The following is a 19,417-nucleotide window of genomic DNA, read 5'->3' as shown; positions in this document are numbered from 1 at the left end:
AATAAGAATGAAACCGATGAGGAACTCAAAGCAGTAAATGGTTGAGGTATTAACCTTTTTTCAGTGGCCAGACCGTGACTCGGCTGTAAAAATTGACATGTTTAAAAAATAAATAAATAAAAAAAAATGGAACAAGGAAATGTGCCAGAGAAGGTGTATGCACACAGTAACAAACTCTATAAAAGCCACTGAGGTATGAATGACTTTGGCAAGTGAACAGAGTCTTATAAGAAAATAAAGAACCATCAACTAGAATTACTTTCAAGCTTTCGGCAGAGGTAGTCAGGTAATCAAAAGTAGGAGAGGTTATGAGGGGGAAGTTTCCATTGAGGTAAAAACCGTCTGACCATTAGATGCATCTATTGCGCGTTTCCAGAAGTCAGAGGTTCTGAAGTTGGAGGCTTTTCAGAGGAGACCTGATCCTTTGTTATTTTGTACACTTCCCCCTTCCCCTCCCCGGTCTGGTTTGCTCAGTAGTTGTAACTAAAAGGCTGCTGGGTGGACCAGAATAAGGGGTCTTAAGGACTCTCGTTGGCCATCTCCCAGCTAACCCTCCACACAGAATCGGTTGGTTATCTCCATGACCATCAGTCTGGCTTCAGAGCAGCCAGAGGCATGGAAACTGCACTCGTGAAGACTGGCTCTCTAATCTTGACTCTAGCTCTCACGCTGACCTCATTATCTTCCATCTTTCCTCTGCAATTGACAAGGTCCAACACAAAATCCAGATTACACGTCTTCGCGAGCGCCTGGGCATCATGATCAGGCTCCTCCTGTACCAACCTTCCCAGGTTCAGATTGGGTCCTCTCTCTTCTCAATCTACTCCCTCCATATGTTGGGTGCCCTATGGCTTCATCCTCTCCCCCTGGCTCTGCAAGGTCTATCTGGCACCTTTGGCCCTCCTGATCGCTACCTTTTCCTCTTTGTGTTCTGCGAATGAAACGCAGCTCTGTCAGTCTACCTCGGCCTCCTCGCTCATCCCAGACTGTCTATCTGCTATTCAGTCATGGTGCGCCTCAAACGATCTCGGCCTTCATGCCAGTTAAGACTGAGATCCTGCTCATAGGGACCCCTGCACTGCTTTTCCTCCCCACTCTGACCACCCGCCTTGTGGCCCTCACTACCTTGTTGCCGCCACTACCTTGTACGCTCTTCCCAAGAGACTTTCTTATAGAGCCCTCTGCTCGTCTACTTTAATTCTCTGCAGGCGTGTCGCTTCTCCAAGCAGAGAATGGGGTAGATTAATTTCCTCTGGAATGGCCTCCCTGCCCCTCATTAAGTTCCAGAAGCTCAAGACCCTAGTTCTCCCCTTTCTTGCGCCCTCTCCTTTGCTAACCCTCCCTGCTCCAGCTCAGTCTGGCTAGCTGGCTGCTCTGTGTCCTCTGAGTTGTACAGGACAGCAGCTGCCCTCCGCCTATCTCCCCCCCTAACCAGTACCCCAGGGGTTGCAGCCAGCCCACTGTGCACTGCCACCTGGATAACCTTGCACTACCGGGCTGGGATTGCCCCCTGTAGTCCATTTTCCTTACAGTTACCTCTGGGCCCTGCTGCTCTGGGTGCACTTCTCCCTGGACATTCTCCCATGGACTTATTTTTGCTGTATGCCAAGAGAAAGGTTCATCAAGTCTTACCACAGGTAGACTTTAGGAAAACTCCCATAACTAACTAGGGTGGCCTATGTCCACCAGGCCAGATTATAGAAATCCCTCTTAGAGTAGAGAACCCCTTTTGGATTTACATACAGGTCTAATGGTTTTACTTACTGGTCTTCATCTTTAAGTACATAATAGGATTTGCTCAATTATTGGTCTAAACTAAGTGGACCATTGCTCCTTAATAAATTGTACTTACCAAGCCTGACTGATCAAATGCTCAATGGTGCATGGCTGAGCAACGACAACAGTACAGCCCTGGTGAAGCCAAAACCTCCTGCCGTCAGCCTACTGTACAACACTTAAAGGGTGAACAGATCACATTTGGTTTAAAATAGGGTGGTGCTTTAACACCTGTCCGTCTGGTTTTATATTGCACTCCAGGAATAACTACCTGTCAAGTACATTCTAGTCTGAATCCACAGTAGGTTGAATGAAATAAAAGGAGATATTTTCATAAAACACCTGTCCTACCTAGGAGCCACATGGGCTACCATAGGAAAGTGCATTGAACATGGTTGCAGCCGCTGGGGGACCTCAGTAGACCCATTTGGCCTGCAAAATAAAAAATCCAGAAAAAAAGATAAAGCCAAAACGTGTAGCGGTCAAATAAGCAGAGCCAAGAGGCCAAAAAAAAAAAAAAAAGTTATTCTATCCCAAAGAACAGACAAAATTGCCCAAGTCTACTCACTGGAGACGGAGGATGCCTCCTTAATGCTGCAGTGAAATCCACCTCCTTGAATTCATCTGCAGGCTGGCTCTCAGGATGTCTTTTAAGGCGGTCATCAGTGCGAAAGTGAAAGTCCACTGGTCTGGTTATTTGGCCGCTTGTTTTTTTCAAAGGCTGACCTGAAATTTGAACACCAAAAAAATGACATTTGCAACTATTGTATAAAGCACCCAATTGACTTCACCCCTTCCAGGTGTTTGGCTAACCTGCACCTGCAATGGCGGCTCTTAAACTCTCCTCGTTCTTCCTGCGTTGCTCCATCACCTCCTGCTGCAGTTGTTGCATTTTTTCTACCTCCTGTTCTTCAGTGCTCTTCAATTTGGTGTTGAGATGCTTCCGTCTGCAAGACAGGAAAAAGCAGTCCAAGGGGCAAATGACAATCTTCATAAGTCAAGGAATTTGCGCTGCACACCATACACGTTTTCCACTCAATTTAAACCAGGGTCCAAAGCTACTACTTTTACATCAGTACAACCCTGTCCAAACTCATGTCCTTTTATCAACATGCTATAAGTTATGCTTTGTTTGGTACTGCTCCATTTAGCTAGCCAGTAAGTTGGAGCCAGATCTACAGGAGTGGTTATCTAGCTACCACACAGCCATAACAAGATCGGCCCCTAAAACCTAGATGCTTTTCGTGCAAGAGAAGTGCTCCCAACAATGTAGATATTCAAGATTCACGTAAATGTCACATTGAACATCAGCATGAAGCAGCTACATGTAGGAGGTTTAGGAAAGTTATACATCTCCAGATGAATAGCACTGTCTGAACAGGTGCCTTGTTCCACACCTCTGCAACATTTAAAAGGAATCTGGCAATACAAAGGGACAGCGAAAAAAAGCAGACCACTTGATAGAACTAAACATGAGCCTGTTTGGGCTATTCACTTGCAGATCAAGTGGTTTGCGTTCATGTGCATTTATTCTCCCCAGGTTTGTTGCTGCTGTCTGCAGTATGCTGGACTCTTTAATAAGAATCAAGGTTCAAAGTAGAGTCTACTTTGCCAAAGCCCTTACAAAAATAAATAGCATCACCATTGCTAGGATTACCCTGACAGATTGCCAACTAAAGGTTCTTGGCCTTTCGCAAACTGTTCCAGCATAGTTTTGCGCCACAGTAGTATGATATATCCGGCCATGGAGCTGGATCAGTGCATCAAGAGCCCCTACCTCACAGCATACCACACTTGCAGAAATCTCAGCACTGAATGGGCAGTCACTCCTCCCCTTACCCCCGGAGCCTCACCTGCTACCTAAAACACTGGTAGTAGGTGCCAGAAAGCGCCATGTACATGCCCCAGTCACCAATAGAAACTGTGTCCACTTACTTCATAACCATCGGAGTGACCGGAATAGGTATGCGTGCTTTAGGCTTGGCAGAGATGCAGTCACCCACAGGACCCTTGTTTAAAGACATTTCCGCCAATGTCCCTCTGCTTTGTAGGCTTTAGGAAAGAAAGAGACTAGGTCAAGAGCTTGAATGCACCCGAAAGAAGTTCCACCACGTGCCACCAACAGACCAGATTTCTTTAAAGCAAGTGCTTTCTACACAGTGAAACAGACAAAAACCCCACACCATTTCGAGGCTACAAGAACGGGAGCTGATCACCCTGTGCGTGCTTAAATCTCACTGCGCAGGTAGGACTTACCGGCGCAACTGCTGAGGCCTAAACACTGTCTTTCGCTCGCTCCCTTTAATAACACTGTGAAAAGGGAAACGTTGGTTAAATTCCTTCAGTTGGTGGCACTGAGCCCTGGAATATCTGCTGCTCGTTTTGCAAGTCAGTAGCTTAGATGGCGTGAATGAAGGAAGCACCACGATTAAAGCTGGTACATTACAATCTGTTAATGAGGACAAGCGCTTGGGCAACAATAACAAAACAGAACCTTGTTTGGATCCAAAAGGAATGGTCACTTGTGAAAGCATAGGGCACACAAGAGTAGGCAGATAATCAATTCAGTGTGTTACATGGGGGACAGTGTTGGGGTGAAGATCTGGAGTGAATCCCTGAGATTAAAAGCTTGAATAACCCCATACCTAGGTGGCTCAATTAAAAGGTTGCCCGCCATCAACCACTACATCAGCATGGAACTTATAAATGTGGTTACCACTCACGTCGCGCTGCAGTCATTCAGGGAACAGAGGGTTTTTTTTATAAAAAAAAAATAAAAAAAATCAAGCGGTGGAGACAGTTCTGTACCAATAGTTAGTCAACTGAAGCACGGATTGAAAAACCAAAACTATAAATGGCAATTCTGCTAGCCCCTCGTGTATGTATGCAATAGCAGGAGGGATTAAAAACCATAGGTATCCCCCATCCCCTGCACATCAAAACTAGTGCATACAGCTACCGCAGCATTCTTTACTGCCGCTGGAAGGGGCCCCTCACGCATTGGTACAAAGGAGTAACTCACCAGAAACTATATAGCCCCTTTCCTCATAGGATTTCACTATACAGGAAAGGTCAGATTACACACAGCATGGCCATGGCAGCTGCATTGTCCAGCTTCACCACACCTTTCAATCAGCAAAAGGCCTAATTAAGGGCCATGTAAAGTTGAAGGGGAGGGGTGAACAGAGGGAAGCATAAGGAGCAAGATCACAGTAATTACTGCAGGATTCATTTATTTTCACTCTTATTAGCAGATGCTGCCACCCCACCACCAGCTGCCTAGTCACACGACTAGGGGTACTCAGACTGAGTGGTTATGTAGAAATGTCATCTTGTGTGATCGTCTCACCTGCCGATTCACCCAGCACTTCTGCTGGACTACGTTCCGTTTCCAACTCTCGTGAGGAATCTTCGGCCTCACTCACCCATTGTTTGTACTCTGGGCACCCTTTAATGGGGTCAACTTTCCACCATATTTTCTGTCATCTGTAATGTTCTATTGTAGCACAGCACCTTATGTGCAGTATTCGTGGAAGATCCTAGAGCCTAGAGCTTCCCCCTTTGGTTTTATTTTGAATTCTTTGGGAGAACTGTTTGCAAGGATAGGAGGGTATTTTTTTTTAATTCTACCTATCCTTTCTTGTGAAGCCAGCACCCCCACATTATGTGGACAGTCTGTACATTTTGTAGGTAGGTTTTCATATTTATGATAAAATCGTCCTGACCGGTGTGAACCCCAGGACCTTTTGCTTGGACGTTGTAACTATTTTACCTTGTCCCTAGGTGAAAGGGGGGAGGGGGGATGCGGAAATACAATGTATGTATTGTGTGGTGCATAAGTCTGAACCCATCTGCAACTTTGTGGCATCCTTCTGGCTCTCCAGAGACACGATTTGAATCCTTAAAGTCCCTTCACATGAGTGCATGACGAGAATACGACCGGGATATTCGTTCACCTGGCTGCTGAAAAGGGCACGAAAACCAGAGCTGCATCCAGCCATGAAGAAACCCTTGCCAGAGTCTTCCCCGTTGATCCCTGCTGCAAATTCCCTTCCAGTGTCCTGTCTTCAGAAGGAATTAATCAACCTGGTTTTTGGCTGCAGATCCTGAAGACGTCCAGCTGCAAACTACTTCCGTGCTGAGGTACTGTGTTGGCTGGTATTACTCACCTTTTGGGATTCCTGTGTAGCTTTGGGGCGTTTCATAGGATTGGGAGACCCCTCATTCAATTCACCGAGGCCCACTGCCGGAATCCTCCTAGGGTGTCTCCTCTTAAGTCCCTGGACCCTAACTAACTCTAAAAATTACAAGTTACTCACAATAGTGCACAACGTACTCCTACTCCATAGTCCCCTTTCCTCCACTGGACCGGAAACCTTTTCTCCAGAGAAAAATTCCCTTTCAATTTGGATGCGCGTGGGGGCAAGGCCCCAGGATCATGCACTCCCTTGACTCCATCCACCGGCACCACAGTCTCCTTTGACGAGTAGGCTGCATTAACCCACCTATGATCTTTGCATCTTTTTAAGGGGGAGGATGATGGGAAGTATGGAGGCAAGGGGGGGGGGGGGGGGGGGGTGGACCATGGACTAGGAGTAAGTTGGTCACTCCTGCGATTACTCCTACGTCCCGTCCCCTTTCCTCCATCCTGTATGGGCATTTACCACGGATCATAAAGCCCTGGGTAGGAGTGTGGTTGACCTTAGGTGAACATGTTTCGCAGTACCGCGTGAGCGAAGGGCTCATCAGAACGTACACCAACATCCAGAGAGTAGTGTTTACAGAAGGCTGACTGCCTGGCCCATGTCACCGCTCTGCTAATCACCTGCCATGGTACAGGTCTTTGGAAAGTGACCCTTGTTGCCTTGGCACCGACTGCATGAGCATGTATGTTCCTTGGAAACACCTTCCGCTGTACCTTGTATGCTTCCTGAATGGCCGAGACCATCCACCCGGCTATTTAGGCCTTGACGCTGGTCTGCCTGGTTTCACTCCACCGAAGGTGACAAAGAACCTGACTTGGGGAAATCCTTGTTCTTGTCCAAGTAGAATCAGTGCTCACCTTTGTGTTGCAACACAGACTACACAACAATCCTCTTGTTTTTAAATAAGCGTTCTTAAATAGGGCAAGATATGTAACAAACATACTTTAAAATACATTTCCAGAATCAGCATAAGTTAATGGATACTCTTTGGCTATGGTTCTAACAATTCCTACACCCAGAGGTAACTTCATCACAAGGATAGTAATGTCAATTGTATTATCATTAGTTATACTAGATTCGGAGTTTGCGGAAAGGTTAAAGGAAGGAAACAAAGTTTAAGCAGGTTCTCAGGGTATGTGAATATACTATACTTAATCTTCCAATGAAGTCTAGACAAGCCTTTCGCAGCAATGACAGTCTAACAAGTTACCACTTATGAGGGACAGTCAATGGACTAGAAGAATCTGCAGGGAGCCAGACAGCCAAAGTCAATTGGAGCACAGTGTATGGAACTGAAGCACACTAGGTCTTGCAAAGTTAGCGTGTTTTGTAGAAATCACTTGTAGGGTCACAAGCTGTAAAGCCTGTGAAAGGAGAGCTGGAATCAAAAAGCAGCCAATGCAAATCTCAATTGAGAAGAGCACAGCCAAAAAGACAATGAGCCAAGTTCCCCAAGTGTAAACAATACCACTGGTTTGAATAAGGGGTTCAGCTTTGCAGTGATGCAGACCCTGGATTCCTGAGCCTCAGTCATGGGGCCAAGAGTGAGGACGTCTGGAGGGCTCATGCAGTGGCAATTTGGAGGTAGTCGGCCGCCCCAGGCTCTTTCCGATCAGCAGCACTTTGCGGTTTCAGCGCTTGGTGAACAGCACCACCGTGGATCTCCGATACTGGTTGGGCTGCCTTCACTCCTTGGGTCCTGCACTCGTGATGGGACTCTAGCTCCGTCGTCCTGCTTCTGGGGTGTCCTTAGGAGACTCCTGGAGCTTCTGGCTGGATTTGAGATGTTGCACTAGACTATGGGTTTCGCGACCCCTGGCTGTACTTTGGTGCGTATGGATTTTGCGACCCCTGTGGTGCTGCAAGAACAATCAGGGAAGATGGTCCAGTGGAGTTAGTCTCAGGGTTAGTTGGTACCACAAACCCAAGGGAAGACGTCCCTTTCGGAGGTTCTCTTGGCGATCAGAAAAAAGTTTCAGCACACCAGCAGGGCTTCACCGGGCAATTTAAAGGTCCAGGAGGATGCAGCGAACTTCCGTTCATGGTTCCTTCGGTCTTTTTCCCAGTGGTTGAATGCCTCTAGTCCAAAAACCATCGCCTTTCCTTCCATTCATGCACAGCCTAGGCTGTCAATCACACAGCAGGGTGTCTGTCCTCAAAGGACAGCCAGCCAATCAGAACTGGTTGCATTCAGGCATTCCTAGAGACAAAGGACAGGGAACCTCTCTTTGAGTGGAGGCCAAATGGCAGCACCTTGTATTGGAAATGCAAGCCCATGACCTGAAACCTGAGGAACGAACGTTGGGGCTGCCAAATGGTGACAAGTAGATACAAATCCATGAGATCCAGTCTCCTCCACACAGTGACTGCCATCAGGGCTGGGGTAACCATTTTGAACTTCTGCAAGGTCAGGTATGTTTAAGAAGGATAGATCTAGGACCACACTCTGGCATGTCTAGTACTTCTGAATCGTGAATATGCGCGAGTAAAAGCCCAAATCCCACTTAAGGATGAGATCTCTGCTTCGCGCACAGGTCTGAAAACATGGTCTACCAGGACTGACTGGAGGGTCAATCTGCCTCCCATGGAATGCTGTGGATCCAATGAATGCAGTCTGGGAGGGGGAACTGCAAAGAAGTTTGTTGCTTCCGGCAGTGTTGACTGGGGACCAGTCTGGCTGCCTGGCCCTTCAGTACTGGAAGCCCCAAAATCCACTGAATGTTCGGGGTCTATCCGCCGCTTTGAATGGCAGATCCAGAATTCTTTCCTGGACATCTGGGTTGAACCTTGTGGCTTTGAGCCAGGCAGTCCTTGTGTCTGTCGCTACGCATATAGCCCTACTCTCAGTATCAATATGAACGGCCGTGGCTTCTAAGAGTTCTTGTGCCACCATCTTGTCCTCCACCAATCCTGCCTTGAATGACACCTGCTTGTGGTGCCAGAATGTCTGGAAGGAAGTCAGCAATTTCACGACACAGTCTGACTCACTGCAGCAAGAATAGCGTCTGCATTGGTCTGAATGTAAAGAGCTGCGTTGGAATAGACCTTGCCGTAGGCCTCAAGGACCTTCTTACCCAGTAGCGCCAATGTGGATGTGCTGAAGAAACGATTGGCTTGGTATACATGGAGGCCGCCACGATGGACGACAGCGGCTGAGGGTGAACGGACAAGAGTAGTGCATCGCCCTCAACCTGCCTAAACTTAGCATCCAGCCTTTTGTTCACTGGCTGTGGCGTGTGGCTTAGTCCAACTCTTGGCTGTGGCGTGTGGCTTAGCCCAACTCTTGGCTGTGGCGTGTGGCTTAGCCCAACTCTTTAGCCAGAGCTTAAACATCCTTCTGTAGAGGTATACCAGACCCAGAGTGTGCACGGATGGTGAGAACCTCTGCCAGGACATCAACTTCAGGCTGTGCCTTTTGAGGCTGGGAATACCCAGGTACTCCTCAAGTCCAGCGATCCAGTCATGGAACGTTCTTGCCCAAGAGCTTCAACCGTGCACTGGTACCGGCTGCTGAGGGAGCATGGGAGGGATTATGTCCTGGATGACGCCCTTTAGAAAGTTACCCATTTGCGGAGACAGCATGAGCGTCAGGAATTTGTTGAAGAACCGCTCCTCGCAGGCTGGCTGAGCCTGCTCTTGCACTGGTGCCTGCGCAGGCGGAGCCATGCAGCCTTGCTGTCTGCCCCCCACCGAGCCTTTCATGTGAACGAGTCCTCTTGTGTAGCGCATGGGCCCAGACAGGGTCAGGTAGGTTGTAGACCATGGTACCAGTGACACAAACACCAGTGTCCAATCTGCTGTGTGTGGATTTCTGCCTTTGGTGCTCGCCCGACTAGCGTGCATCTGTTCTGGACCACCAGGTTGTCTGCCCCTGTAGGGCGTGGTTGACAGGCCTGGGCTCGGCCCGTTTGCTGAGACATGTAGGCTCTGCCCCCGACTGCACACCAGGACCTTGCCCGGTAGGTTATGGACCCTCTGCCATGGTGCCAGTACTGCTGTCAGCACTGCGTATAGGTGCCTCCTTGAGGGTAGGCCTGGTGAAAGAGCAAAGCCCCTGGGGACACATTCCAGTGTTTGAGACAATTGGCTCCTTAGCTGTGGGACTGGGAGGATCCTTGGATCACTCAGCCGTTCGCTACTGGAGAACTCTGTACCCTGTCCCCATGACGAGACTGGCCCCTCCCACTGGTTTATCTCCCTGGGAGGGAGTCACCCTTGCAGGGTGCTTTGGAGAATGACATGCATTACTCCCAGTAATAGCATTTCTGATGATTGTATCTGCATAGATTCACATGCTGTGCATATGGTCTGACATCCAGTGGTAACCGCGGAGTATTGCATCTCGTCTTTCGGGGACGTCGGCATAGGCGTGTCAGTAACACTATCCCTATCGTGACGTGTAGTGTACCCAAAATCCCTCACGTGCAGAGGTCCCTCCGATTGTATTTATTCTGCCATGAGGGAGCCCAAGGCTACAACAGTGAGTGAGTACATTAAGAGAGAAATTAGTAAGACATCTTATGTTCCTTCCACCGCGAGCGGGGAGGTAGGGAGGGCGCATGTGAATCTAAGCAGATACAATCATCAGAAATGCTATTATGGTGAGTAATGCATGTCTTCTGATGCTTGTTAATCTGCTTCGAATCATATGCTGTGCATAGACTAGCGAGCAGTACCCGGAGTTGGAGGTGGGTTGTGAGAAAGAACAGTAGAGAAAAGAGGTCTTAGTACTGCTTGTCCCACCTGAGAATCAGACCTAGAATGAGCGTCTAGGGAATAGTGTTTTGTTAAGGTGTGTACAGAACTCCAGGTTGCCGCTTTGCAAATGGACTCGAGGGGAACATTTGCAATGAATGCTATGGATGCCCCAGTGCCTCGAGTAGAATGTGCTCTAGGCTTGAAGGGCAGTTCTCTCAGCAAGAGAAACAGTGTGATGCATTTGGCAATCCACCTTGAGATAGCTGATTTAGAGACAGGATCCCTTCTCTACCAGCTGCCACTGAAGCAAAGAACTTCCTCAGCGATTTAGTTCTTTCCAGGTAGAACATGACTACCCTGCGCACATCTAGTGTGTGTAGACTTCTTTCGACCATGTTAGTAGGATTCTGGAAGAAAGTGGGTAGTTCAATTGATTGGTTCACATGGAACTTTGAGATGAATTTAGGCACAAATCTGGGATGTGTGCGCAGAAATACCTCATCTTTGTGGACTGCAACAAAGGGGTCTAGAACAGAAAGACTGTAGTTTGCTAACCCTTCTGATAGAAGCGATAGCCACTAGGAAGGCTGTTTTATAAGTTAGGTCTTTCAGACTTGCATTATGCATAGGGATTGCCTGTATTTTCCACCACAACCCCTTTTGTTGTGAAGTGGTGTAGGCTGACAGAGCAGCCAGATGAACCTTTAGGGAATTGCAGACTAACCCTGTGTCCGACAGATGGCTTATATACAGCACAATGTGTGTGGGTGAGCAATCGATGGGATTGATGCCCGTGGAATTGCACCAGATGACAAAATGTTTCCATTTACAGGCATAGCAATAACGCCCATCACACCCCCCCCCCCCCCTCGAGTATGTCCATGCACCTCTGAGGGAGTTGCAGGTGTCCAAACTCTATGATCTCAGGAGCCAAGCTGCTAAATTCAGGGTTTGTGGGCATGGGTGTAGGGTCTCCCCCTGTCCTGAGACAACACATTGTACGGGCAAGGTAGTTTTACTGGTGGGGAGAGGGACATTTCCATCAGGTGAGCGAACCAGGGTTGGCGGGCCCACAGTATCATGGTAACTGGTTCCTGGTGCATCTTGTTGAGAAGATGAGTCAGGGGAAGGCGTAGACAAATTTCCCAACCATGTTATCCAGAGACCATTCCCCTTGGATCGGTTCTGGGGGTTCCTGGAGGCGTAGTCTTGGCATTGGGCGTTCTCCCGAGTTGCGAACAAGTCGATCTCTGGGAAGGCCCATTCTGCAAAGACGTTGGATACAATGTCTTTGTGAAGCCGCCATTCGTATTCTTCTGGCAAAGGAAAATCTCTGCCGAGTACATCTGCCAGTAGATGAGTTCACCTGGAACATGTTGGGACAACAAACATTGCGTTTGAGAGCCCATATCCAAATGTTTTGGGACAGCTTGGATAGCCCTGGAGTGCGAGTGCCCCCCGTTTGTTCAGGTAATACATTAGTGTAGCACTGTCTTCCCTTGCAGTTGCATCTGAAAGGCCTTCAGTGCTTTGAACACCGCTAATAGCTCCAGTAGGTTTATATAGTTGGACGCTACTTGAGGGACCACATTCCGTGCGCTGTCTGCTGAGGCAGGTGAGCCACCCAGCCCGTGAGAGATGAGTCTGTCGTGAGTGTGGCATCCACTGCAGGGGTGGTGAAGGTCTTCCCCTTCAAGAGGTTCTCTTGACCAACACTGCAGAGAGAGAGAACAAGGGCTGGTGAGACAACTACCAGATCTTACCTTGTCTGCTGGTCTGACACCACTGGCTGTTGAGCCACTCTTGCAATGGACGCATGCGCAGCCGTGCGTGGGGAACAAGTATATGCAGGTCGCCATCATTACTAGCAAGCGCATGGCTTTGTGCACGGTCACCTCCTGACTGGCTCCATATTGAGGGACCTGAAAAAGCATGTTCTGAACCCTCTCGGAGGGGAAGACGAGACCGTCCTTCGTCCGAATTAGAGCACCCAGAAATTGTTTTTGTTTGACTGGGGACTAAACTGGATTTCTTTTTGTCGATTGAGAAACCCAGACTGAACAGGAGAGCTACTGTTTTTTGGGTTTTCAAACAAACGAACAAGTCCCCGTCGCCAGTCGTCGAGGTAAGGGTAAACTGGGACTGATAATCTCCGCAGGTGTGCCGTTGATACTGCCAGGACCTTGGTAAACACCCTTGGCGCCGAACTTGAACTGGTAATGCCTGTCTTGGATCATAAACCTCAGGTATTTTCTGTGCACCGGCAACATTGAAATATGAAAGTATGGATCTTTCATGTGAAATGCTGCCATGTAATTCCCTCGTTTCAGCAATGGAATCACCTCCTGCTGTGTTACCATGCAAAACTTCTGGGGTTTTATAAACTTGTTGGCTGGGCACAGATCTAGAACAGGGCGCATGGCGAGATCTTTTTGGGTACAAAGAAGTACACTGAATAAATACCCTTGTTTACCTGGAAAAGAGTCTGCTTCTATGGCGTCCTTTCCCAGCAGCGCTTCCACCTCTTGATTCAGGATCTCCAGATGGTCCGATGAAAGGCACTGAGCGTGGCGGTCTGAATTGTGGAGGTTGGGCGAATTCCATGCAGTAACCGTGGCTGACCGGCTTTATGACCCACTGGTCTGAAGGTATTCCCTCCCGTGCCATGAGGAAAGATGTTATCGCCCCCTGACCGGGGTGACATGGGAAGGGACCTGGTTTGGTGGTCATTTATGACCAGAGGCTGTGGCTCCTCTGGGATTGGGGCCTCTGCCTTGTTTGACCCCTTGCTGGGTAGTATGCAGTGTTTCCAGAAGTCTGTCCTGAGTTGACATTTCCTGTGCCGTAGTAGTTTTGACCAACACGGGCTTGCCCGCGAAAGGACCGCTGAGAGTTATTACACCTCTGGGTGGAAAGCTTCTGTGTGATCTGTTGGAGACTTCAGAGTCTCATGCTCCTTCTTGGCTGTTTCCAAAGCCTCATCCACCGCCCTTCCCGAAGAGGTTAGAGTCCTCAATGGGCTTGTTGATGATGGAAGTCCTGCATTTCCGGTTTAAAACCAGACGTATGCAGCCAAGCGTGTCTTTTCAGCAGGGTCCCTTGGGTCAGAGACCTGCCTGCAGTTTCCGCAGTGTTGCGAGTGTTCTTGATCACATGCTGGTTAACTGGTCTTCCCTCCATTAAAACAGAGAGAAGCTTTGATTTTGCGGGTTCAGGAACCTCTTGGAGGCCTTCCTGGAGCAAGTTCTATTGGGCGTCAGCATAGCTTGCCAATAGCGTATTATTAGCAATCCGTGTAGTGTACGTGTCTGCCGACGTGACACATCAGCCAAGGGCATACAGACGCTTAGATTGCTTACCCAGCGGTGATTCCTCGTGGCAAGGGGTACCCCTGCCCTTTTCCGAGTGGTAGTCCCTACCAATGAATCTGGGATGGCGTGCCCTCCGATATATATAGGGTTGGAAGGGGAAGGTCGAAATAATTTTCTCAACTCTTGGGTTCACTGCCCGGGTTTGAGCTGGTGATACCAATGAGGGAACCACCCTTCTCTTCAGAGTTGAGGAGGAGGTATGGCCTGGCTAGATGGAGGTTTCTCCTTAAGGATATCCTCCACAAAATCCTGCTCAAGCACCACCTCCCGAGTGGAAATTTTGAAGTATTCAACTACTTTTTTCAACATGGAGTTGAATGCCATTTGGTCATCCACAGGACAGGCCTGGCGAGCTGGGGTGGAAGGAGGAGAATCCATGCACAAAGAGTCCTGATCTTGCTGTGTCCATGGGTCTTGACCTTCCTGCTGGGTTTCCTCCCAGTTGTCCGTAGTATCCTGTTCTTCCTCATAACTTTGAAGAAATGAAGCTTCCTCTTCATTATAAATGTCCCTATATGTGTCCATGCGGACAACATCTTCCTGCTGGAATAAACCAGATAATCCTCCCCAGCCGATCCATACACCCTTCGAACTTCTCTGTAGTCCATTTAGAGGACCCAAACGGGCCTGCGGGTGGAGAAACTATGTTTTCCGCCCTACGGCGTTGAAGAGTCCTTTAGGGTGTCGGAGAGAGGCTCCTGGCTATCTTTGTAAGCGTCGGGATCCCAATCCGCATCTGAAACTTTCTTTGCAGCTTGTCCCATAACTTTGGGCGGAACCGGGGTAAGACCCACCGCTGCTCTAATTCCTTCGATGCTGCTTTCGATAGTCACCAAATCGGCGTGAGACAAAGGCTCCGATGGTGTACCGACAGGTAAACTACCTTCCATTGCGCTAGAGGGCCTACCGGTCGTTTTTTCGGGTAGTTTTCAGGCCTACCGTGGCCTTTGAGACAGTCGAAGCGTCGGACTTCCGCACTTCAACGTTTGCAGTTTTTGGAGTAGCACCCTTGTTTGATTTGGACTGCCAGTCGCAAGACGCTGCTGAGGATGCGGGGGAAGGCTTTGGATCAGAACAATCCGAGGAAACTGGCGAAGTTTTCAGCGGCCCTGTTGGCGCCTTCACCTTTTTCAACGAAGATGTCGAAATCAGTATAGGGGCTGTGTCGCCGGGTGTTGCCCCTGTAGCGAGACCAGTTAGGCTTTAAAGGGTCGGGGGCAGGCGTGGTGGACCTAGAAACGTCCGCCTCATGGTCTATATTGGACACCTGAAGTAACCCCGTCACTCTCAGTGGGTGTGGGATTCCATCCGCGAAACACTATGCGCTCCTTTAGGCCGAAGGAGTTTGCAGGCCGCACAGCGCTTTTAGTCATGCTTTAGGGGGAGACCGGCGTTACACGTCCTGTGTTCGTTCTTCCAAGGATATCTAACCCTACACTTAGGGCAGAATCTAAAAGGAGTCCTTTCCATAGCTCAAGGGAGGGCAGGATGACCAGACCAAAAGGGAAAAGAGGGGGAAGACATACCAACAATATGGCCGCCCCGACCCCACTCTACTGTATAGGACGGCCAGAAAGTCCAACCACGTGGAAAATCCAGCCGCCGGATCTTAGGTGCCGAAATACACAGCCGTAGACGAATCCACCATAGACTTAGTCGAAGATGTTCTTGTAGTTTAAGTGACTTAACAGGGAATAACCGACAATTCGGTGAGATTAACAATGTCTCTAGTAAGAGCTCTGCTATAGGGCGACCAGTTATCTGGGCGGAAAAAAAAACAATCCGAGGGACCTCGGCGTGTGAGGGATTTTGGGTACACTACACATCACGATAGGAATAGTGTTGCAGACACCTATGCCTACGTGCTCTTTCGGTCCCCGAAAGACAAGATGCAATACTCTGCGGTTACCACTGGATGCCGGACCCTATGCACAGCATGTGATTCTAAGCAGATTAACAAGCATCAGAAACTCAACTTCTTGGTCTTTCTTCCAACATACTCCTTAATGTGGTCTGGAGCAAGACCTGGGGAAAAGTTCCCTCCACCATGCAAACCGGTTCTTTAAGGCCAAGGGAGTGAGTCACATGCCGAGCCGCCATCCCACCTGCAGTCTTCCCCAAGGCACCAGAGGCAGAGGGTGCGTGGGTCAGATGTAGGAAATGCAGCGTTGCAAGACGGGCACCTACTGAAGCCCACCGTGGCCGACATGCGCCGGGGACGGGTGAGGCACCAGTGGACGGTGTATCTGCAAAAATAGTCAATATAACAAAACAAAGAAACTAGGGAAAAAGGCGCATGGCATTATAGGCCACAAGGCTTAAACGCAAGTGCGGAAAAATTCTATCCAATCCAGTCACATAAAAGAGGACTGGGGTGTGGCGTCTGTGGGTGGAGTCAAGGGGGGGCCATGCCTGCATCTAAATTTAAAGGACAAGGCAATTTTTCCTCGAGAAAAGATTCAAGCCCCGACCCTCGCGAGGGACATGGATGGAGGAAAGGGGACAGGACGTACAAGTATGAACTACTTTATGAAAAGACTTTGTAGGCAACTTAACCCCATCTCATCCTGCCTACGGTTGGCACCTAAACCACTAGGGTCCCTCTTCTGTCTGATAACTCATGCAATAGAATGTATAAGAAAAGGATCCAGGCTTGAAGTATAACAAGTGTTCTGTCCCTCTGAAATTAGGAGTCACAAAAGGTCTTACTTTGAATGCGTTTTGCCCTTCTTAAGAATACATAAACGTAATTTTACTCACCTGTGAATTGGTTCTCCACTTCCCAAAAGCAATGCTGTTGGCTTCAATTTCTTTCAACATATATGTGTATGTGTTTACCAACTGGAGCTCGCTTCCCCTGACCTGCTGTATAGCCTGTTTAGAATAAGTCTGCCTTAGGTTGGAAAGCGGTGTGAAATTCTTAAGAATACTGTGGGTTTTACTTACCTGGGCCTGCCTTGGGCCTTCCTAAGATTGCTTATCGTAGTCAGTGTTCCACGGAGCTGAAAATGAACCTCAATAGTTATTACAACAGGTCTTACTCACCTAGTAGAACAGAGGGTTATCCTGAATGTAGTTATAGGTTCATACTGTTCCATAAATCTGTTCTCCACTATTCAGAAAAGTATGGTTTACCAAGTGATTCCTTAACGGAGTGTCACTGCATGACTGACAGGGCCTACTACCCTTGAATCCTTGACTATTAAAAAAGTACATGGTTAGGGAGGTTTATCATTTTTATGCTTCATCCCCTCTCGTAGTGATACACCCAGCACTTTTTGGCAGCACTTTTTGCTGGACTTCTGGGCCTTTTTCTTTAATCCTGAATGAGTGGAACCTTGTACCACTCCTTCATTCTTATGGGATTGGTCGTCTTTTGGAACTATTCTTTGTAGTTTATCTGGGCTATTGAGTCCCTTTTCCTCCATAACCCATAAAGGCATCTGTATTTTACTATTGCAGCACACCGCTCTTCATGGGCAGTGTTGCTGGGGACCCTTTCCCTCCTTTGAGATTATTTTCTTTAGCCTAGAGTAACTACAGTTCTTAAGGATAGAGAGATACTGATAGTAGCCATTGAAGTGATCCCCGTTACGGAGATCTCATTTTTATGCCAAATCTCTATTAGTGAGACCCACTGACCCCATCACGTCTTGCAGACTGCGGCACCTTTGTCCCATTCTCTTGACTGAGGCGAGCCTTTCCGTCTCCTCATTCTTTTTGCTCCACCTCCGGCAACGCTTCATCCTGCTTTACTTCATTTTTTTTTTTTTTTTTTTATTGAGTCTGGCTTTCCTCCTTTAATTTTGCTGTACACAGCACCCTTTGTACAGGGTTGCCAAGAGCCCTTTGGGCTTTTGTTATATTTATATTTTCCTTGACAACTACTGTTGGGCACACTAGGTATCCAGTTTCTCACTGCTCCTGCAACATTATGGGAGGTGGCAGTCTGTTGTCTTTTGCGGGAACCCTCCATGTAGCCCGCCGATACTCCAGTGTGTCTGCGACATCAGGAAACTGGGAGAGGGGGTGAAATCCCAAAACTGATATCCGAGAGAATCCAGTTCCCACTGGGTGGCTGGCTGCCGCCTTCTGTACACTGCAGGGAGCATTTGCAGAAGCGTGAATCCCTGATAAAAGGAGAGGGGATCCAGAGGCAGAAGACAAGTTGCCCACTGGAACTGAAGACCAGAGACGCCTACAGTCCCTTCCAACAACCACAAAGACCACTGCTGGCCTGACCTCTCTGAAGAATGCTACTCCTTTCCTTGGCCTAGTTACAAAAGATTCCTCTTTACTGCACCTTTCCTTCTATTTCTATGTCGCTTTTATTTTTGTATTTGACCTCTTTTTACAGTGCAGTGAAGCCTTCAGCTTCCCTACACTGGCTTTTGCTCATCTGTTATGGGGAAACACATGCCCTTCAGGCTGTCAGTCTAGTTACCACTTTTAGTAACTTTACCACTTGGGGTAGTTTATCATTGTAGAAGTGTACCTTACAATGCAGCACAATGGGGGACACTCTGTTTTGCCCTAGACTAACAGAGTATTTTTTGGTTACTCTATGTGTGATAAATGGACAAGCTGGTGCCAGCAGTGACTTTTTACAGTTTGTTGGTGAATTTCGTTGTATCCTTACCGTGTTTGGCCAACTGTGGGGTATCTAGTGAGAGAATACAATTGCAGAAAATGCTAGAACAAACAAAAACCATTAAACATTTTAAAAATTAGATGTGGGGTTGGCTTCAGCACAGAAGTGGGGGCGGGGTTTTCCTTTATGTATTCACAAGAACCAAACGTGGTTAGTGGTCAAACATGGCCATGCAACAAGATTTCCCACTTGTCCTTTGGCCATCATGTCTTAGCATTGTTCCTGGCCTGTGAGGCCAGGAAAATCCTTTTATGGACTTCCAGTGCCCGGGAAAGCAGAGGCTTTTGTCAGGCTACGGGAGGGCTATGTGCAATGCCAGGAAGTGTGTGGATTGGGATCAGATCGTCCCAGCAAACTGGTGACAGTGTGCCCGAGTGGTATGCATGAGTTTTCCTGCGAGTGACCCCGATTGGACCACTGCTGGGGTGTGTGGGGCAGATTGGTCATTAGCGTGGGAGCTGCTGCTCTTACCTGGCTTTTAGGATAAGGACCCCTGCACCCACTAGAGGTGTCCTGGAAGAAACTGAATGAGTCCAGACTACAGTCAAGCTACAAGACTTGGGAGGAGTCCATGGAACCGTTAGAAGGCTTGGCGACCAACTTCTGCTGCTGCCCTCGAAGAGCCCTGCCCTATGGAAGACCTCCAGCTGTCCTGCGAAGGAGCTGCAATACTTGGAGTGGAGGTAACATGCATTCAACGTCAGCTCGGAGTCCTA

At 48.4% G+C, this 19,417-nt stretch overlaps 1 protein-coding gene across 7 annotated transcripts in view; it reads right to left on the bottom strand.

Moving 5' to 3' along the window:
• LOC138580440 (targeting protein for Xklp2-A-like) overlaps window positions 1-19,417 on the bottom strand; it is a 180,921-nt gene that overhangs the window by 68,918 nt on the left and 92,586 nt on the right. For 3 of the 7 annotated variants that reach the window (XM_069650988.1, XM_069650991.1, XM_069650989.1), the window contains exons 6-8: window positions 3,712-3,828; window positions 2,590-2,723; window positions 2,345-2,502 (exon numbers count right to left, since the gene is read on the bottom strand). In XM_069650988.1, the coding sequence (XP_069507089.1) occupies window positions 2,345-2,502; window positions 2,590-2,723; window positions 3,712-3,828 (409 nt within the window). Of the gene's footprint in view, window positions 1-2,344; window positions 2,503-2,589; window positions 2,724-3,711; window positions 3,829-4,032; window positions 4,087-19,417 lie in introns of all 7 variants that reach the window. The other 4 variants (XM_069650984.1, XM_069650986.1, XM_069650985.1 and 1 more) reach the window with 3 other exon arrangements.

Source organism: Ambystoma mexicanum, chromosome 3p (assembly GCF_040938575.1).
Source record: "Ambystoma mexicanum isolate Mex_15411 chromosome 3p, UKY_AmexF1_1, whole genome shotgun sequence".
Taxonomy (NCBI): Eukaryota; Metazoa; Chordata; class Amphibia; order Caudata; family Ambystomatidae; genus Ambystoma; species Ambystoma mexicanum.
The sequence above is the reverse complement of the archived record's forward strand: the minus strand, read 5'-3'. Positions and strand labels throughout refer to the sequence as shown.